At 50.9% G+C, this 17,166-nt stretch overlaps 6 protein-coding genes across 6 annotated transcripts; 3 read left to right on the top strand and 3 right to left on the bottom strand.

The window, feature by feature from the left end:
- Positions 1–714: 714 nt before the first annotated feature.
- Positions 715–3,095, top strand: ATNIH1004_010055 (Mis6 domain protein; the record flags this gene model as incomplete). The annotated part of the gene is made up of 4 exons (XM_033574632.1): positions 715–736; positions 791–838; positions 913–1,940; positions 1,995–3,095. The coding sequence occupies 4 exons, from the start codon at positions 715–717 to the stop codon at positions 3,093–3,095; spliced, it is 2,199 nt and encodes a 732-aa protein (XP_033422650.1).
- Positions 3,096–3,361: 266 nt separating this feature from the next.
- On the bottom strand, positions 3,362–4,345 carry ATNIH1004_010054 (post-initiation translation factor DPC29; the record flags this gene model as incomplete). Its single annotated transcript, XM_033574631.1, has 2 exons — positions 3,362–3,990; positions 4,060–4,345. The coding sequence occupies 2 exons, from the start codon at positions 4,343–4,345 to the stop codon at positions 3,362–3,364; spliced, it is 915 nt and encodes a 304-aa protein (XP_033422649.1).
- A 147-nt stretch (positions 4,346–4,492) lies between these two features.
- ATNIH1004_010053 (AP-1 complex accessory protein LAA1) lies at positions 4,493–10,896 on the top strand (the record flags this gene model as incomplete). The annotated part of the gene is made up of 5 exons (XM_033574630.1): positions 4,493–6,940; positions 6,996–7,352; positions 7,407–8,916; positions 8,971–9,272; positions 9,331–10,896. 5 exons carry the CDS (start codon positions 4,493–4,495, stop codon positions 10,894–10,896), a joined length of 6,183 nt encoding a protein of 2,060 aa, XP_033422648.1.
- Positions 10,897–11,392: 496 nt separating this feature from the next.
- ATNIH1004_010052 (uncharacterized protein) lies at positions 11,393–12,799 on the bottom strand (the record flags this gene model as incomplete). Its single annotated transcript, XM_033574629.1, has 2 exons — positions 11,393–11,568; positions 11,656–12,799. The coding sequence occupies 2 exons, from the start codon at positions 12,797–12,799 to the stop codon at positions 11,393–11,395; spliced, it is 1,320 nt and encodes a 439-aa protein (XP_033422647.1).
- A 273-nt stretch (positions 12,800–13,072) lies between these two features.
- On the bottom strand, positions 13,073–15,544 carry ATNIH1004_010051 (uncharacterized protein; the record flags this gene model as incomplete). Its single annotated transcript, XM_033574628.1, has 3 exons — positions 13,073–15,114; positions 15,170–15,339; positions 15,402–15,544. The coding sequence occupies 3 exons, from the start codon at positions 15,542–15,544 to the stop codon at positions 13,073–13,075; spliced, it is 2,355 nt and encodes a 784-aa protein (XP_033422646.1).
- Positions 15,545–15,804: 260 nt separating this feature from the next.
- On the top strand, positions 15,805–17,135 carry cdc123 (cell proliferation protein CDC123; the record flags this gene model as incomplete). The annotated part of the gene is made up of 2 exons (XM_033574627.1): positions 15,805–15,935; positions 15,998–17,135. The coding sequence occupies 2 exons, from the start codon at positions 15,805–15,807 to the stop codon at positions 17,133–17,135; spliced, it is 1,269 nt and encodes a 422-aa protein (XP_033422645.1).
- Between the last annotated feature and the right edge of the window lie 31 nt (positions 17,136–17,166).

Raw genomic sequence — 17,166 nt, 5'->3', positions numbered from 1 at the left:
CTCGAGGGGTGTTGCTGGGAGCTGTCTGTTTACTTTGACCTATGTTGCTGGCAATTTCATTGTTGTTGCAAAGCAAATAGCCTGTCTGACAGACACTTGCTTGACTTTACCTTTCTAATGTAGCATAAGGTCATCCTACATAATATAATCAATCTTATTGTGGAGGGCGTATTCTTGCACATTCGCTCTTTCCCGGTGGAAACCTGCTTTTAATACAGTTGTCGATTCCATTAAATCTATGTTTCCAATGACATGCAGGATCATGTCAGATATACCACTACACCACAAAAAGTACAATTTTGACGTGGCACAAATATATCTGCTTATTCTGACAGATGACTATGTAGAAGTCGCAGGGACGAATCCATCGGTATAGACAGTGGTCGGGGCTGCGATGATGGCAGATAACCCGATTTGGTTTAAGTTTGCGCCTCCGGCGACCCTCGCATTAATCGAATTGTGCAAACAACTACGGAGAAAATTCGCCCAACTGAACATTAGTTGGCTCACCGTGGGTTCCGTAATTTTTATTTAAGGATTTCGCGTACTTCGCCCTCCTGGGTGTGTTGCAAACAAGACAACGCGACGAAGTGGTACGCGGAGAGTCGCGAGCGCCTTGGATTTCTTGCTATTCCAACTGCGTCTCCACTGTAAGGCTAGGATCTGGGGAGAACAATCTCGGATTTCGAAAAGTAAATTGAAGACTTCTAGTCAATGTTACCTGAATCAAATAGAGGTCTGTTAAAAAATAAGATCTGGTGTTATTGAGACCCGCTGACACTGTGAACAGAGCATAGGCAAGTCAGCCTACAAGATGCGACGAAGCAACTGGAAGCAGGTAAGATTGTTTATTATTAGCCTTATTGATAAGGAAGGTTGTCTTGTATTATCATACTTATTAACTTGTTCCAGTGGCATTTGTGCCTGCCAAACAACGATATACAGATGCCGGGCAACTGGCCAAAACAATTGCTGCTAACGCGTATGAGAGTGGGATGCCTCCAGATACTCTCAAGCGCTTGGTGAAGATCCTTACCGCGAGGAACCAGCTCGACCAGGGCACAATTACGATTATTGTCAAAAACCTGTACCCTTCAGAAAGGGTCTCATCGACATTAGTTACGCAGGTTGTGTGTTGTCTGGGCCCAAGCAAGACTAAGCCGGCCCCTGCAACGCAGGCGTTGCTATTACGATGGCTGATTCTCGTGTATGATGTGCTGGAGGAGAAGTCTCACTTGTCCAAGCTGTATGCAGTGCTGTTCAACTGTCTTGATATGATAAGTCTGCGCAAGCCCTTGTGCCATCTTCTCTCTTTTATTACCAGGCGCAAGCATGTGAAGCCTTTCCGAATCCAGTCTCTCATGGAGTTGGTTGCTAATTCCGGGGGTGAAGAAAAAGAGCTGATTGCATTACTGAAGGCTTTTAAAAACTATTGCCCTGATGTTATCGTGGGAGACCTAGGGGCTTCTAGCAGGAAGGGTCTGTTTTTCAAGCACCCAGACCCCGAATGGTCTAGCCATGTAAGATTTCTTCATGATGCCAACCTAGAAAGGGTTCAGGCGGCCCAGTCTTCGAGCATCCAGGCGGTCTATCGTGGATTAGCAAAGAGGAGTAAGTTAGAGGTTATCGTTCCTGTTATGCAGACCTCCCGGGTGTCGTATAATCACACGTCCTTGGAAGAATTGCGGGACACTGGCCACTTTGTCGAAAAGCTAGACAAAATCGAGCTCCCCAACCAGATCATATCCGCCCTTGGAGATAGCATAGCCCAGAAGTACCTCTTCTTGGCTCAACCAGATGCCGCAATCCGCAGGTTAGATGATTGGTTAAGAGCCTTCCTCGACGACAAACTAGAGTATATTCAAGATCATGACGATGACGAGATTGAGTCTCTGGGCTATGTGCTGAGTCTCTTGGTAGAGTATATACGATACACTAAGGTATGGTTTTGGATCCATGGAAATCAGTCGATCTAGCTGCTTACCTGTTACTAGGAGATGCCCCCGGCGATCATTTCTTTCTTGAAGACAAATTTGAGGTCGTGGAATGGCCGAGATCATAAAGAGCAGATTTTTGGCCTCCTCGAATACGTCCCCATCGACAATTATGACTCCATACGAAGCGAGTTCCTGGCACGATTGGAGTCTGCCATACTAGGGGACACCTCTCCATCTCAGAGTGATTTGCTTGATTTTTACACTTCTCTCATCCGTCAGTGGGGGGTTAGGCTGAGGGCACAGTCATTTACCATGGAGGAGTCGCGTCCTCTGGCTCGTCTTATTTCACATGCAGAACTTTTGGCACTATCGATCCTGGAGTGCCCACCAATATTGCAACACACCTCTGAGACTGGGGCTGAGAGCTCCAAGCCCGTAACATTGTCGGTCCTTGATTTTTATTGCAACTTGGCCGAGTTGTTTTCCCATGCGGCTGTGAATGGGAGCATCCGTCTGACGATTCCGCTGGCTCCTACTGTCTACACCCTTGTCTTTACACCCATTAATTCCGTGATTTCCATCATCAGCTCGGTCCTCGCAAGCTACAAGTCGTCTTTTGAAGCGTCTCTGACATCTCAGGTTCTTCAAACCCCGGCCTCATCCGAATCGCTCTACCCTACCCAGCTGGTGGGACAATTCAACGGATATATCATGGACATCTGCAATCTGCTTTGGCGAAATCGGGGGTTTAATGCAGAGGATCCGAATGCATTGGGATGTTTAATACCAGCCTCCACTGTCGCCGCATTCACGCGATACCTCCGGGAGATGAATGACGCTTCGAAGGAAAGGCAGCCCGAGGTTGCTTTGCCCTACACACTAATCTCAATCTGCTCCCTCAGTCACCATATTGCCCTGTGCAATATGTCGGCCGCTTGCTTTTCTGACATCGAGGAGGAGAACAATGTAGGCGAAGACCAGCCCCGGCTGAAGAGACCAGTCACTCAGAAAGCATTGAGTGCTTTGGAGAAGGAAGGTGGTGTTAAGCTAGGCTGGCAGGAGTACCGGGTGAGGATGCTTGAATGGCTGGATGCGACAGGTAGCGTTGGAATTGGAAACCTGATGCGCAGTACAATGAAGGCGTTGCGGAAGGAATAGTAGCCACGCTGTCTGTTTATTCTGTTTGAGTGTCAACTCAGTACAGTTATGGAGTGGATTGGGCCTTGAAGATTCCGAATAACGTGTGGGTGCATAGTTCCTCCATGAGCTCTACTTTATCAGGTTCGTTTCTTTTTCTTGTCTCTAGAGTAAAAGAAAAAGAAAAAGAAAAAAAACCCGGCAAGTAAGCTCGACTTATCTATCGTACATCCAATAGCAAATCTATATACAAACAATGGGTATGCCTTCAATAGTAATGACAAGTCTTAGAATCGCCGGGTCGTGTTCAGATAAATATCTTGAATGCTGGATTCCTCGCGAAGGATAGTGACTATGTCCTCAATCTCTTTCACATGTTCGTCGTCCTTCAATTCCACCAGGGTATCTGGGTTCGGATCCCAAATAATCTCGACCGACTCAATAGCTAAACCAGTCATCTTGGAAAGAGATTCTCCCACGTTCTTCGTCTCCGTAGACTCCGTGAACACCAGAAGCCGGCCGTCATCATCGGCGGTGATATCTGTCGCTCCGGCCTCGATAGCCTGATCGATGTAATCATCCGGATTCAGACCGTCATCCTTTGTCTCAAAGATTATCCGACCCTTCTTCTCGAATAGATAAGTAGTTGGGGTGACCGTGCCACCGTTATCCTTAATGGCATAGCGAACATCCTGCAAGACACGAGCTTTCTGATCGGTCTGGCATTCGATCACCGCTGCAACTGAATGGGGGAGAATCGCCTCAATGGTGATTTGCTCCAGGGCTTCACCCGATACGCTTATCCCTTGTCCCCTTGCAATTGCAGCCTCAATCACGGTCTTGGGCATTCCCGCTCGCTTCGCGTTCGAGAGGGCCAATGTCAGACGAGGGTTGAATTTCGGATCGGGTCCCAACACTAGATACATAGCATAGATGTTAGTTAGATAGATAAACATACCATCAGTGGAAAGGAATGAATACTCACGTTGCGTCGCACTGCTGATTTCCTTCCCAATGATCTGACGCTCTCTACCTTTGGCCTTGTCATTCTTGGCCTTGTCATGTCGGATCGTAGACCATCGATTGTGGCCGGCCAACTGCACAGAGCTGCTGGAGAGATTACGACAGAACCAACACTGGACCGATCGAGGACGCTGTAAAATCGCGCCTCTGCCCAATATGGACGCCATCGAGAGTGAAGACTGCGACACAGAAGGTGGCTTAACGGGGCCTGAGATGCAAGCCGGACCGACGGTTTCTCCGCCGACCATCGGCGGGTTGAGGCCAACCTTTAATTACTTCAGGGGCCCATCGACCGTGTTGACTTGTGTGTTTTTCTTTTTGCCTCTCGTTTCTGTTCTAGATCGTCTCTTGGGGGACCGTATGGGTCACCCTCTTGCCGGATAACCTCGAATTCAATGTCTTCGCCCGACGTCGCTGCATCCACCACTACGACTGACCATGCGCCTCCCCGTGCGGAATTGGATGTCTCCAAGCTCCATGCCCTCCCCTCTGAACAGCAGGATCTCTATCTTCTCACCTTCACGTCGGAGTTAGTTCAGCACATCTCCGAATTGGACCGATCGCAGGTCTCATCCCAGCAGAAGTTTTTGAAAAAGGAGCTGTTCAAGATCCTGACGCTGTCCTCGCCGACAATCACGCGCGTGATCCGCAACAACCTCGGGCGCTGTTTCGGCGCCATATTTAGCAAGGGGGATCGCGGGATTCTTTTCGAAACAGTCACAGAACTACTGGGAACCTTGAATGCGGGAAAGAATGGGGCGGAGCTAAAATCCAAGTTCGCCGCAGCCCATTGTCTGGGGGAAGTCTTCGCGGTCGCCGGGGAGAGTGTCTTTGCCCAGGCAGGCGTGGTCATTTCGAGCTTGCTTAAACTGTTGAAACCGTCCAGTAACCATGCGGGCATGCGTGGCACGGTCTTCGCCGTCCTGCGGAAGGTGGTTGTGGGATCTGGCGTCCCGGTGGACGAGGGAGCGGCGCGAGATATCTGGAAGCAGGCTCGTAATGCGGCGACCGGAGACAAGTCGACCTTCGTACAGGTTCATGCGTCCCGCTGCCTGGAGCAGCTGGTGAATAAGACCCCGTTTTTCGACAATGCGAACGATTTCGATACCCTGAAGTCGGTCATGTGGAAGGTCGTTGATAGTCCGGTTGCCCCCGTCCGACATGCCGCCGCCCTCTGTCTGGCTCGCGCGTTGGCTAAACTCCATGCGACCGATTCTCGAATCTTCTCGGTGCCGAAGCCTAAGAAAGCGAAAAGGCAGTCGAAGAAGCCCTCGTCGCGACCCGGCGAAGACGAAGAGGAGGCCGAAGTCTCAGAATCGTCCGCCCAGAAGAAATCGGAACCCCGACTGTTCTTTCTGCTGCCCGATCTTCTTCGCCAGTTGTCGACCCAGTATCTACGAAGCACTACGTCCAACCGTGCACGGGCAGCAATTGCGGTGTGCTACAAACAGGTCCTTCGCATCCTGGGGGAGAAGCTGATCGAAGAGCGTTACGGCGAGATCGCCAGCCATCTGTGCTTTGATCTCCTCAACCACCCGACGGTAACCTACAATAGATTCAGACTGCTAATGACGCGGAAGTTTGTCAAGAGTGTCTTGGAGGATACAGTGGGCCGTGAATCGCTGCGCGAAACCAGTCAATTGAATGCTGCCAAGTGGTTGATCAACGACATCCTCAAGGACTACCCGCAGGTGCTCCAGGAGCGTCGCGAACCGAGCAAATATACCCTGACAAGCGCTCTGAGTGCCCTATCGTCCTTGATTTCTTCCCTGGGCTCTGCCTTCGGGAGTTTGGCCGAGATATGTCGCGAGGCCTTACTCCATGTGCTTCCTCACCCCAGCTATACCGTCCAGATCCATGCCGCCCATTGCCTTCGCTGCTTCGTCCTCGCCTGCCCGCACCAGCTACTATCCTGTGTGACTATCTGCCTAAACAGCCTGAACCGGGAGGTCGGCCAGCTGTCCACCCCCAGACAGTCTCCGCGCCGCTGCGTGGGCTATGCGAATGGGCTATCCGCAATGCTGAGTACTTCTCGGCTGCAGCCGCTCTATGGCTCCGTTGATGTCTTCTCTCGCGTGTTTACTCAGGCTACCGATCTCCTGAAGACGAGCAGCAATTCCGAACTCCGTGCCGCGAGCACCCAGATCCAGGTGGCGTGGATCTTGATTGGAGGATTGATGCCCCTGGGCCCTAGCTTCGTGAAAATCCATCTGTCTCAGCTGATGTTGCTGTGGAAGAATGCCCTTCCCAGGCACCTTAGCAAAGAGAACTTCGCCCAGCGTGGAGCTCTGGAGATGAGCTTCCTTGCCCATGTCCGAGAATGTGCTTTGGGATCGCTACTGGTATTTATGGAGTTCAACAGCAAATTGATCACGGCCGATGGTGCGAGAAGAATAGCCGCAATGCTGCAAAATACCGTCGTCTTTCTCGATGACATGCCTCGACAAAAGTCTGCAAATGATATTTCCCAGCGTCTTCACCCATCCTTGCAGCTGAACGATATTGCAACCATGGTCCGCCGACGGGTCCTTCAATGTTTTTCCAAGCTGCTTCATGTCCATCCCCTTAGCCACGGGGATATTATCTCCCAGACCAGCCTGTTGAGTCTGGCAATTTCCTCCTTTGCAGATCCAGATGCCGCTCCAACTGGCCCCATTGAGAGCTCGATCGCTGCCTCCACCGCGCAATTCGAGTCCCTGTGGGATCTGTGCGATAACTTTGGGTTTGGAGTCACAGGTTACGCCAGGGAGTACGTCCGAGTGAGCCTTTCTGGTAAAGATGAAAATGATAACGGACCGGCTTGGTCTGCGGTGGACTCTGCGGACCAAGCGGTCGACGATGCTGTGAGTTTGGCCGGTCACTTTCAGGGAGATCCCAGAATGAGACTAACGTATTCAGTTGACTTTTCCCATTTTTCAAGCAAGCGAACACGATTCAATTTTTCTCTACTCTCCAGGCAATGGGGGCTGTATCGCTGCGGATCCTCATGCAACTGGAGTTGTCAATGCCGCGGTAGAGCTTTTTGCTGTGGCTCTACCTTTGCATGCCCCCAAGGTGCAGGAGAGTAGTATCGAGCAGATTGCCACATTTCTAACCTCCTCAAGCTTACAGCGCAACTTGGGTCGCAAAGCCGCCATGATCGTTAACATTGCGGTGGCTCTGCTTCACGCTCTGAAGGCTGCTTCCAGAGAGACCGGCTCTACAACTGGGAAACTGAACCCCGCGACTGACAAAATACTGCAAGAGCTTCTACAGGTGCGTTTTGACTACCGAAGAGAAGAACCGTGAAGAGCGAGCTGACCGGTTTAGAAATTCGTCATTGATCCCGATCCGATTGTCCGAACCATCGGCGTTGAGGCGTTTGGAAGGCTTTGCGACAGCTCCGGAAACACTTTCACCAGTACGCAAATTAATTGGCTTGTGGACACCATCGTGGAGAATCGAGAACCCAACGCTCGCGCTGGCTGTGCCACTGCTTTGGGTTGCATCCATTCCCATGTGGGTGGCATGGCAGCTGGTCTGCACCTGAAGACCATTGTCGGTGTCTTGATGTCACTGTGCAACGATCCTCATCCTGTGGTCCACTTTTGGGCGCTGGGAAGCCTGGAAAGGGTTGCCAATTCCGCCGGCTTGACTTTTTCGCCTTTTGTCTCCAGCTCCCTCGGTATGCTCGCTCAGCTCTACAATGCGGACACCCACAATGAGGAATCGGCGACGCTGGCGACCTCAAATATTGAGATGTCATTCCTCACCCCAGTGCTTATCAGCCGCTGCGTTGATTCGATGATCAACGTTTTGGGCCCGGATCTCCAGGATATCGCGAAAACCCGGAATCTAATCCTTACCCTCCTTCGCCAATTCCAGCTGGAAGAAAACCCGGCTCTCGTGACGGAAAGCTCGAAATGCCTGGATCATCTTTCGCTATATGCACCGGGATATGTAGACTTTTCTGCCTACGTCAATCGCTTGCAGAGCGAGCTTTCCTCGAACAACCCCCTGATGAGGGACGTGGCTGTTCGGGCATTGAGTAATCTCATGAAGCGGGATGCCGTATCTGTAATTCAGACCGCTACGCCCACTCTGGAAGAGGAGATCTGGCTCGCCTTCGACGATACGCCTGACAATGCCATTCTGCGCAGCATGATCCAGGATTGGCTGCATCAGACGGCGCTTGTAGAGACTGAGCTGTGGATCCAGCGATGCCACAGCACCCTGACGAAGACCCGTGTGAAGATAGATGAACTGCCTCCCACGTCGGCTATCAAAACCGCCGTCAATGACGTGCCTGATGATGAGGTTGCCGGCTTTGCCTCCGCCATTGTTGGGCCCGGACAATCGGATGCTGTGAATGACGGCGTTTCCGGCCAGGAATTGTTGAAATGGCAAACCCGCAACTTTGTCATGGGCTGTCTCAGTGAGCTGCTGGAAATCGTTGAAGCAGCCATCCTACCAGACCAAACAATTCCTGCCGAGCTTGCACTGCAGCAAAAAGTGGGCGATATTGTTCGCATGGCATTCTCGGCATCGACTGCGAACGTGATAGAACTTCGCGTCTGGGGTCTGAAAATCCTTGATCAAGTCCTGCGGATGTTTGGCAAGACCCCAGACCCAGATTTCGCCGAAGCGTCTCTTCTGGAGCAGTATCAGGCCCAGATCGGATCGGCCCTCACGCCCGCTTTTGCGGTCGATTCTTCTCCGGAGCTTGCATCCGAAGCGATCAACGTGTCCGCCACTTTCATTGCCACTGGAATAGTCACCAATGTGGACCGGATGGGCCGAATTCTGAAGCTGCTAGTGCTTGGGCTTGAGAACTTCTCGAGTAGGTTTGATTCAACGAAGATTGCCTAATATCGTGCGGCTAATGGTAGTCTAGAAAACCCCGATACCACTGAGATTGGAGATCTCAAGGGCTTGAACTCGAACGCGAGGGTCATGGTGAAGATGGCTCTGTTCTCGGCTTGGGCCCGGCTCCAAATCGCGAGCATCGACCAGGATTATCTCAACGAGGTAGTGCAACCGTATCTCTTGAAACTCACCCCGTTATGGCTCTCGTCTCTGCAGGAATATGCTCGCCTACGCTTCGAACCAGATATCTCGGGAAGTTTAGGCACCGGGCCCGCGAGCAACGATTTAGATGAGGTTTACGCTGCCTTGAATCGGGAGACTCTTTTGAAAGTGCGTCCATGTCCGGGAATTGGTATATCTGTCTATGTAAAACTAACGTTGGTATTAGTTTTATCAAGATACCTGGTTGAGCCTCGTTGACGCCATCGCCGGCTTGGTAGAGAAAGACATCGATTTTGTTTTTGATGCCCTGGATGGAAAGTCTCAGCCGGTGGAAGAAGCTGACAAGCCAGAGGAGGATGGGGAATCCACCCCCAAGAGCGACTCTGGAGGAAAAGGTCACGATATCAATTACCGTGATGAGCCAGTTGCCTTTTTCTTCGTCCTTTTTGGCCTGGCGTTTGAAGCCCTTGTCGATCAATCCACGACACCACCACAGAGGCTCGAAATCCTGCTGGCGCTCAAGAGGATATTAAGGCCGATTATCGCCGGCAACGCCATCTACCAAGATGCCATCTTCTCCGAGACGATGGACTCCCTCGACCGCCTGGTGCTCACCGAGGGAATCCCCATCCAGAATGTGATTGTGGAAATCTCGCGGAACCTGTCCTTGGATCACCCTTCAGCCAAGGACGACGGCGGGAGCCGCACCGACCATCTTTCTGATGATATCGAGCAGCTTTTCGAACTGACCCGGAGTATCATTCTGGTTCTGGCTGGACTGCTGCCTAACCTGCGCGAAGCCCAGCCCCTTACACGATTCAATGTGGCATCCAATGATGCCCTGTCCCTGATTCGTCTCTCCCTGTCATCGTTGGTCAACGTGGCAGCAATCTTCCCCTCGATCATCCGCAACGACCTCAATGCATGCATTCTACACATATTCAGCACCATTCTGGCAACAGGGCTATGTCAGAGGGATGTCGTGCCTCTAGCGCTTCCAATCTTCAAGCATTTCATCAGCGGGATCAGCAACGCCAACCGCGAAACCGAAAATATGAACGTTGTATCCCGTCAACTGCGTGGCTGTCTCACCCGGTTTCTGAATACTCTCACCATCGCCCAGCGCCGCGAGTCCGAATCTTCCCTGCCCTGCGCGAAGAACACCCTCCTGGCACTCACCATCCTACTGACAACCGGAAGCCACATGATCCCCCCGCAAGACCCCGTCATCACACAGATCTTAGACGAATTCCTGGACTGTCTCCAGGACGTAGGTCTCGCCAATGTCGCTGCAGGTTGCATCCGCTCCCTCCTCCTCACCTCCACACCACGATCACCCACGGACGACCGAGTCGCTAGGTATTTGACCCCGCGGTTAATTGGCTTCCTAGTCGGCTGCCAGACCGGAACGGGCGAAATCCCCAGTGATCCGGAGAACTCGAGGACAGTGGTTGCCCGCACGCTGGTATCCTTCGTTGGGAGCGCCACCGACATACCTCCTGCACTGTCCCTTGTCATGGCGGCACTTCTCGCTCGTGGAAAACGCGAAGGACAGGCCGTGTACAAGGAAACCGCAGGTCATCTACTGGAACTCGCGAAGGTGAATTCCACCGTGTTCCGTGCCCTTGTGGCCATGATGCAGCCGGAACATAAATCTCTACTCGAGGAGATTCTTCGCAGTGCAGAGGTGGACTCCGGTGCTAACAAGAGTGGAAAAGATAGTGATGGTGTTAGTGCACTGGCTGCAGAGCAACAAAGTATGCCGAGTATTGCGTTGCGGTTTGACTTTTAATTCTTTTTCATTTTCTTTCTTCTATTTCCCCTTCCTATTTTATTTTTCTTTTCCATTTGCATTTCTTTGCTTTTGCATCTATTTATATGCATGACCTCCCAACAAGGCTTAATGATCAGGACGCATTTTTGCGTGGACTATAAAACTCTGTGGATGATAAAACTAACATGGGCATGGACGTGGACATGGGCATGCCTTGCATATACGAAGAGCTACATATGATAGATAAAAAAGAAAAAATTGGAAAATTAGAAATGCACATTATTTGAGTCTATCTATATCCGGTCTTTGAACAGAATCCAGGATTCAAAGGGTATCGAAGAAGCATTAGGAATAGCAAACAGGACGAAAGTATACAAGGACAAAGAAAATTATAGTTAGGATGATCCGGGGGAAACAATCTATAGGACGCCACGTTTTGAGACATGTATAAAGACACGGGTAAGAAAAGAGAGTGTACAGGGTAGGACAAGTGAATGAGTGCGCTGGAGGAATTTCAACCTAATGTCTCCCCAAGGTGTAGTTCAGGGACTGGAAGTGGTGGCTCGACTGGAGAGTCGTACACCACGACTGGCTTCTTGGTCTTTTCTTTAACGGGGGCTTCTTTCTTCTTTTCACCGTTGTCCTGGGTTTTGCGGACCGAATAATAGTTCAAAAAGAGGATAATCATAACTACAGTGGGTTAGTTTTATATCTAACTGATAAAGCCGGGATTCAAGTTCAAGGAGGAAGAAAGAGAGAGAGAGAGAAAAATCTTACAGGCACTGGTTGCAACAGCCAAGGCGGCTCTTCTGGTGAGGATCCACCGAAGTCCCTCGATTTCGCTTTTACCGTCACTATTCAACGAGACGGTAATCTTGTAGTTCAGCTCCTGAACGGATGTATCGATACTTCGTTGTTGCTCTCGCGTATTCATCTTATGGTCATTGAACATGCCCTTGATATCGTCCTTCAACCCTGCAAGTTCTTGATTCAAGCGTTGCGACAGAATATCGGATTCATGCTGTAGCTGTGTGCGAGAAGCACGTTGCCTCTGCATTTCCGAACTCCGAGCTGTCAGGAGGGACGACTGCAGTTCCGAGCAGGCAGCCTGGAATAAATAGGATTCGTTCTCAACGTCGGACTTGGAAGTCAGGTTCTGTTTTGCAAAATCAAGGTTCTGATGCAAGATGCGTCGAACAGCCTTCATGATTGTAACGGACTGATCCTCGGTAAATCCTCCCTTAGAGAGATCACGAACGAGAGAGTATGTATCGAAGTGGTGGGCATAAGGCGCCGGTGTCAAATTGGGGTGATTGTCGCCTGAGCCGGGCATCTCCGATGGCGTTAAATAGGACGATGGAGATGGCATGTGAAGGACACCCTCAAGGAGGTTTTCATCTAATGGATGGGATTGAGGAGGGGTGTTTCGTTCCTGTTGGGTATTGTCGCCGGGAGGGGTGAACTCCTCTACACAGTGGGTATCGGGCGAGGAATCCTGCCGCAGCTCTTGCTCATGCGGTATTTTTCTATCGCTGGACTCTGCCACATCTTGACCCTTAGACCGAACAGATGCTTCAAGGACGGCATCTTTAGCGTCGCGAGGGGGTGATTGTTCAGCCGGGACAGTATTGTTCGATGGATTGCTGCTGTTGCTGCTAACTTTCGGCATTGGCGGGGCTGGTTGGGGGCGAGCGTCATCCTTGGGCCGCGCAGGAGGAGGCAAATTCGCTTCCGCTGCAGGACCATACCGTCGATGATACGATGTTTCCTGTGCTTTCCGTCGTCGACTAGAGTGAAAGGAGGCATTTTGACACGAGGAACTAGTGGACGGAATGCGAATGGAGCGGAAAGTGGTCGGTTCGCAGGAACGAATGGCGCGTATCAAATTCGGGTAAAGGAACGGAAGCCTAGGGGTAGCCATGGCGAAGAGAGCCGAGTAGGATGACAAGAATACCGGGAACGACAAGGTAGCATTAACACCTAGACAGCAGAAGAGAGGAAGGATACAAGTTGTCGCCGTTAGTTCCTTTTTTTCCCGCGGGAACGTGACGTGGGCGGTGAGCCTCCTCCACACGGGAACTCCATATTCGGCAGGTTATCAGCCTGAGGAACCAACGTCGATGAGTAATGCTATGTATTGATGCCTAAGGTTTATATATACATGAATTTAAACAAATATATCCTCTTGGACTGGCTATTGTTCGGCACCCACCGCCAAAAGTCCTAGCAACAACTGCGTACGTTTCCAATATTCAACAGCCCCCTGATCAATAGACTTGACGAGATTTGCATCGGAAGCAAGCTCCTCACGGAGCTTGCAACAGATATCAGTGAACTCACCATGTTCCAAACCCTTGACTGCCAACGCATTCCCCAAGTAGCCCATGTCAAAGTATAATTGCAGTTTCCAGTCATGAATGTTGTGTTCCTCAACCTCGCCAGTGCTGCCAGGCTCCTTGCTGTCACTCTTGCTACCATCTGGCTTTTCACCCTCTGGTGGTGCACTAGCGGTGGCTCCGTCGGTGATTCTAGAAGAATTTAGAGCCTCGAGGGCGGAGGCAATAGATCCCGATAGCTTTTTCTGCGCATTGTGCTTGAGAACATTGATAGTAGACACATCCCAGATGCCAGGGCCTTGCCTGTCCATGGATTCCACAAGTCGATGCAGGTATTTAAAGGTAGACGGCGATGGCTGAACGGGACATTCGGGATCTCCCTCCCAGAGCGTTCGCCCTGGCACTCTTGGAATCTTAGGGCTCGAGCCAGTAATCAATCTTAACGGCTGCGTGTGCATGACCACTTCGGTAGCGAGCATTTCCTGCAACTGAGGGACAATGTCCTTTGCAAGGGCAAACCCGCTGTCAACGAATTCAGTCGGAAGATCTCGCCGCACTAGCCTGATAAGTTTCAACAAGAATGCCGCCTTGCCACTTTGGCTCGAGGCACCAAAACCCTTAAATATACTGTTGAACGAGGAATCCAGGGTATCAAACGCTGCCCTGACAGCCGACTGCAGCGCTTCCCATAATATTTGAGTATCATCTTCATTCAACGTAGCCGCTGTATCGATCTCAGAATCAGCATCCTCGCCCTCCAATACATCGGTCCAGTGCACTCGGCGCAGTTCATCAACAGATTGTCTGGATCTCTCAACCAAGGAGAGCCAGCCTTGATATTTCTCAAGAACACCCGAGACCTCCTCATCTCGGCCAAGTAACCTATCGGCAATCGTTGCCTTGAAAATAGAAGCCCCATGTGAATAATCCAGTGACATGAGTTCATGATCCCAAAGCGACCGAGGCATCACGTGTTCTCTATCGTCCCAACTCGATAGCAAGGTTGCGATATCAAGGCTAAAGACGTCAAGAGATCTGGCTTGATCCGATAAAATTTGCTTGAGTTGCTCGGTAAAGAGGGTCCGAAGGCCTTCCAGGACCTGGAGAGAGGAATGGGTCAGGGTTGAGCTCCAAGAACAAAGCCACATTTCTAGCGTCTTCTCCCGAAGTACGAGCAGGCTGGAGAAGTCTTGCCAGCTCGTCAAGCTCTTCTGACACTCGTCGACAAATTTACCGAACGCATGTTTCGACCATTGTTTGATTAGTTTTTCGGCTTCGGGTTTGGTGAATTCACTTAGTTTTATCCATGGAGTGAAGTTGCTGACGTCCGTGGCCACCCAGCGGCCCAAGACGTCGAGGCCTAAATCATCCAGCCCACGAATGTCGGGGTCCGTCAGAATGGGCCGGGCTTTTAGCTTCCCCAAAACGTCTGATAGACGACGGGAGAAGAGAACTTTGGAGGACTGTAGTGTCCGGATATATAGTCGCAAGGCGTTTAAAATCTGCTTGCCGGACGTATCGTCGGATGCCGACTGGTTCCCGATATAGTCCAATCGAACCTGATGAAAATGACGTATAGCAGCGTCGGAGGAAGAGCTGGTAGATAGGCAGTACGCTGCCAGTGCTTCAATTATATCATCAGCCGTTGATATTGCCAAGGCTAGACGCTTTTCAATCCTTCGCAGAAGAGTTCCTCGGAGGGAGGCTATTTGGGTGCGCAGATTCTCTAGGAACGGTGGAACTGCCCTTTGTTGAGATATCGTCTTATGCAAGAGTCGAGAAATAACCATGAGCTTTGCCACGAGCAACAACGAGCCATGTCGTCTTAACAGTTGTGAAATCGACGTCGCACAGCGTTGGAGTAGAGCAAGTTGAGCTCCCAGCGCTCGTTTGGCCGCATCTAGGAGTTACATCAATTTCTGGTAAGGACCGGGGGGATACAATAATCCTCATACCTTTGCTACTAATGTTTCCCCTTATATGGTGAAAATGAGCGAACTTCTTTTCTATCAACCGGGGATTGCATCTTTGTCCAATGTCGGCCAGTGTCGAATCTACATCGTGTATCTCCTGGTTCATGGAAACGATCGTTTCGGCAGTTCCAACCAGCTCTCGGTATCTTGTTCTAGACGCGGAATGGAAATTAGTTATGGACTGCAAGCAATCCTCGAAGCTCATCAGCCATACCCAACCAAAGCACGGAGCTTCTCTTTATTGCTGGCGATGTCGCGACGCAGCTCCTGCTCCACACGACGCACGGTAGGAATGGGGTATTGGAATGCATCCTGCCATGATCGCAAATTCTGCGGGTCTGGGCCTTCTGACGCCATGGTGAAGGGAAGGCAGGATGCTGACCCGGAGAGGGAAAGAGAAAGAGAGAGGCCAGCAACGCTCGATCGATTGCCGGAAAAGTGCTATGCCTGAGGCAGCACGTGGCAGTATTGGTACCGTCATAGCAGTATCAACCATTCCGTAAACGGCAAGGATCTTGACTCATCTGCAAAGGACCCCACGATGCCTTTGCCAGGCTTTAGTTGCCCCTCCTCCTAACTATCGCGTGTGCTCTAGTTGCCCGACGACTGTCCCAATCATGCCGCATATCGAGTCGGAAGACGTACAGCCTCGGGCTGAATCATCAGCTGAGCAGCTTCAGGGCCTACCCTTTCCCCCGGTCACCTACTCACACATCCTGCATTGCTCTTATCATTATTGGCAACCTCGGTATGTTCGTCTATACTCTTTGAACCATGTTGATGTTGGCCTAACGGATAATGGATTGCTAGCTATCGCACTCTCACTCCCAAGTCCCGCACTATTCCCTTGACCGCTCCGTTCGTTTCCTACCTCCGTGCGGATGGGATCGTTCTACCGCCAGAAAATGCCCAGCTCGCCGACGACGATAACCTCGACGCATATTCCGATGACTCTGCAGAAGAAGAACCAGATCCGTCAGTGGAATGGAAAGATATCCACGCACAAGTCAAGTCTATAATATCCGAATTCGGTGGAACAGTGACCCCAAAGCTGAATTGGAGTGCCCCCAAAGACGCATCATGGATGTCGGCAACAAACGACCTTGAGTGTCGCACACCAAACGACGTATATCTCCTCTTGAAGAGCAGCGATTTTGTTACGCATGACTTGGAATACCCTTTCGACGGTTGTGTTCCCGATCCGGTAGATTCTGCCTCACCTTCTGATACTACTCCGCCCGAAGTCCCCTACTATCTTGTCCTTCGCAAATACGTCAACTTCAATCCTTCCCTTGAATTTCGAGGTTTCGTGCGCAATCGCGTCCTCTTGTGTATCTGCCAGCGAGACCAGAACCACTTCGACTTTCTCTTCCCCATGCGCGATGCACTCCGGTCCCGGATCCAGGCATTTTTTGACAACAAACTCAAAGACACTTTCCCGGATCCCAATTTTGTCTTCGACGTGTACATCCCTGCTCCACACCAACGGGTCTGGCTTGTGGATATAAATCCATGGGCTGAACGGACGGATCCCCTCCTGTTCAGCTGGATGGAAATTTTGAAAATGAAAGATCCGATCGGCGTTCAAGAGGAAGATGACGGAGCACAGGAACAATTCGTTCGTCTTTCCCTGAATGGAGATCGCCCCACTATTATGGTGCCTAGAGCGGTCGAGGAAGCCGAGTCTGAGTCAGAATCGGACGATGATCCAGAAGACGAATATCTTGACGATTCCCCTTTCCTTCCTGAATTTCGTCTTGTGAAGCACAATGATCCCGAAGCGTATGCGTTTACAACTCCTCAGTATTCAGCGCACAAATTGCCCAAGGAGGTGGTTGAAGCCTCGATCTCCGGACCGGGAGGCATGAGCGAATTCCTAGGAAAGTGGCAGGATATCCTAGCTAAGCAAGCGCAAGAGTCGGATACAGACAGTGACGGTGGGCGATAGTAATGCTTTTCTATCTTTTCAATGGCTCGGA

The sequence above is a fragment of the Aspergillus tanneri genome (genome assembly GCF_003426965.1).
Source record: "Aspergillus tanneri strain NIH1004 chromosome Unknown AapTan_5_pilon_pilon_pilon, whole genome shotgun sequence".
Lineage (NCBI taxonomy): Eukaryota > Fungi > Ascomycota > Eurotiomycetes > Eurotiales > Aspergillaceae > Aspergillus > Aspergillus tanneri.
The sequence above is the reverse complement of the archived record's forward strand: the minus strand, read 5'-3'. Positions and strand labels throughout refer to the sequence as shown.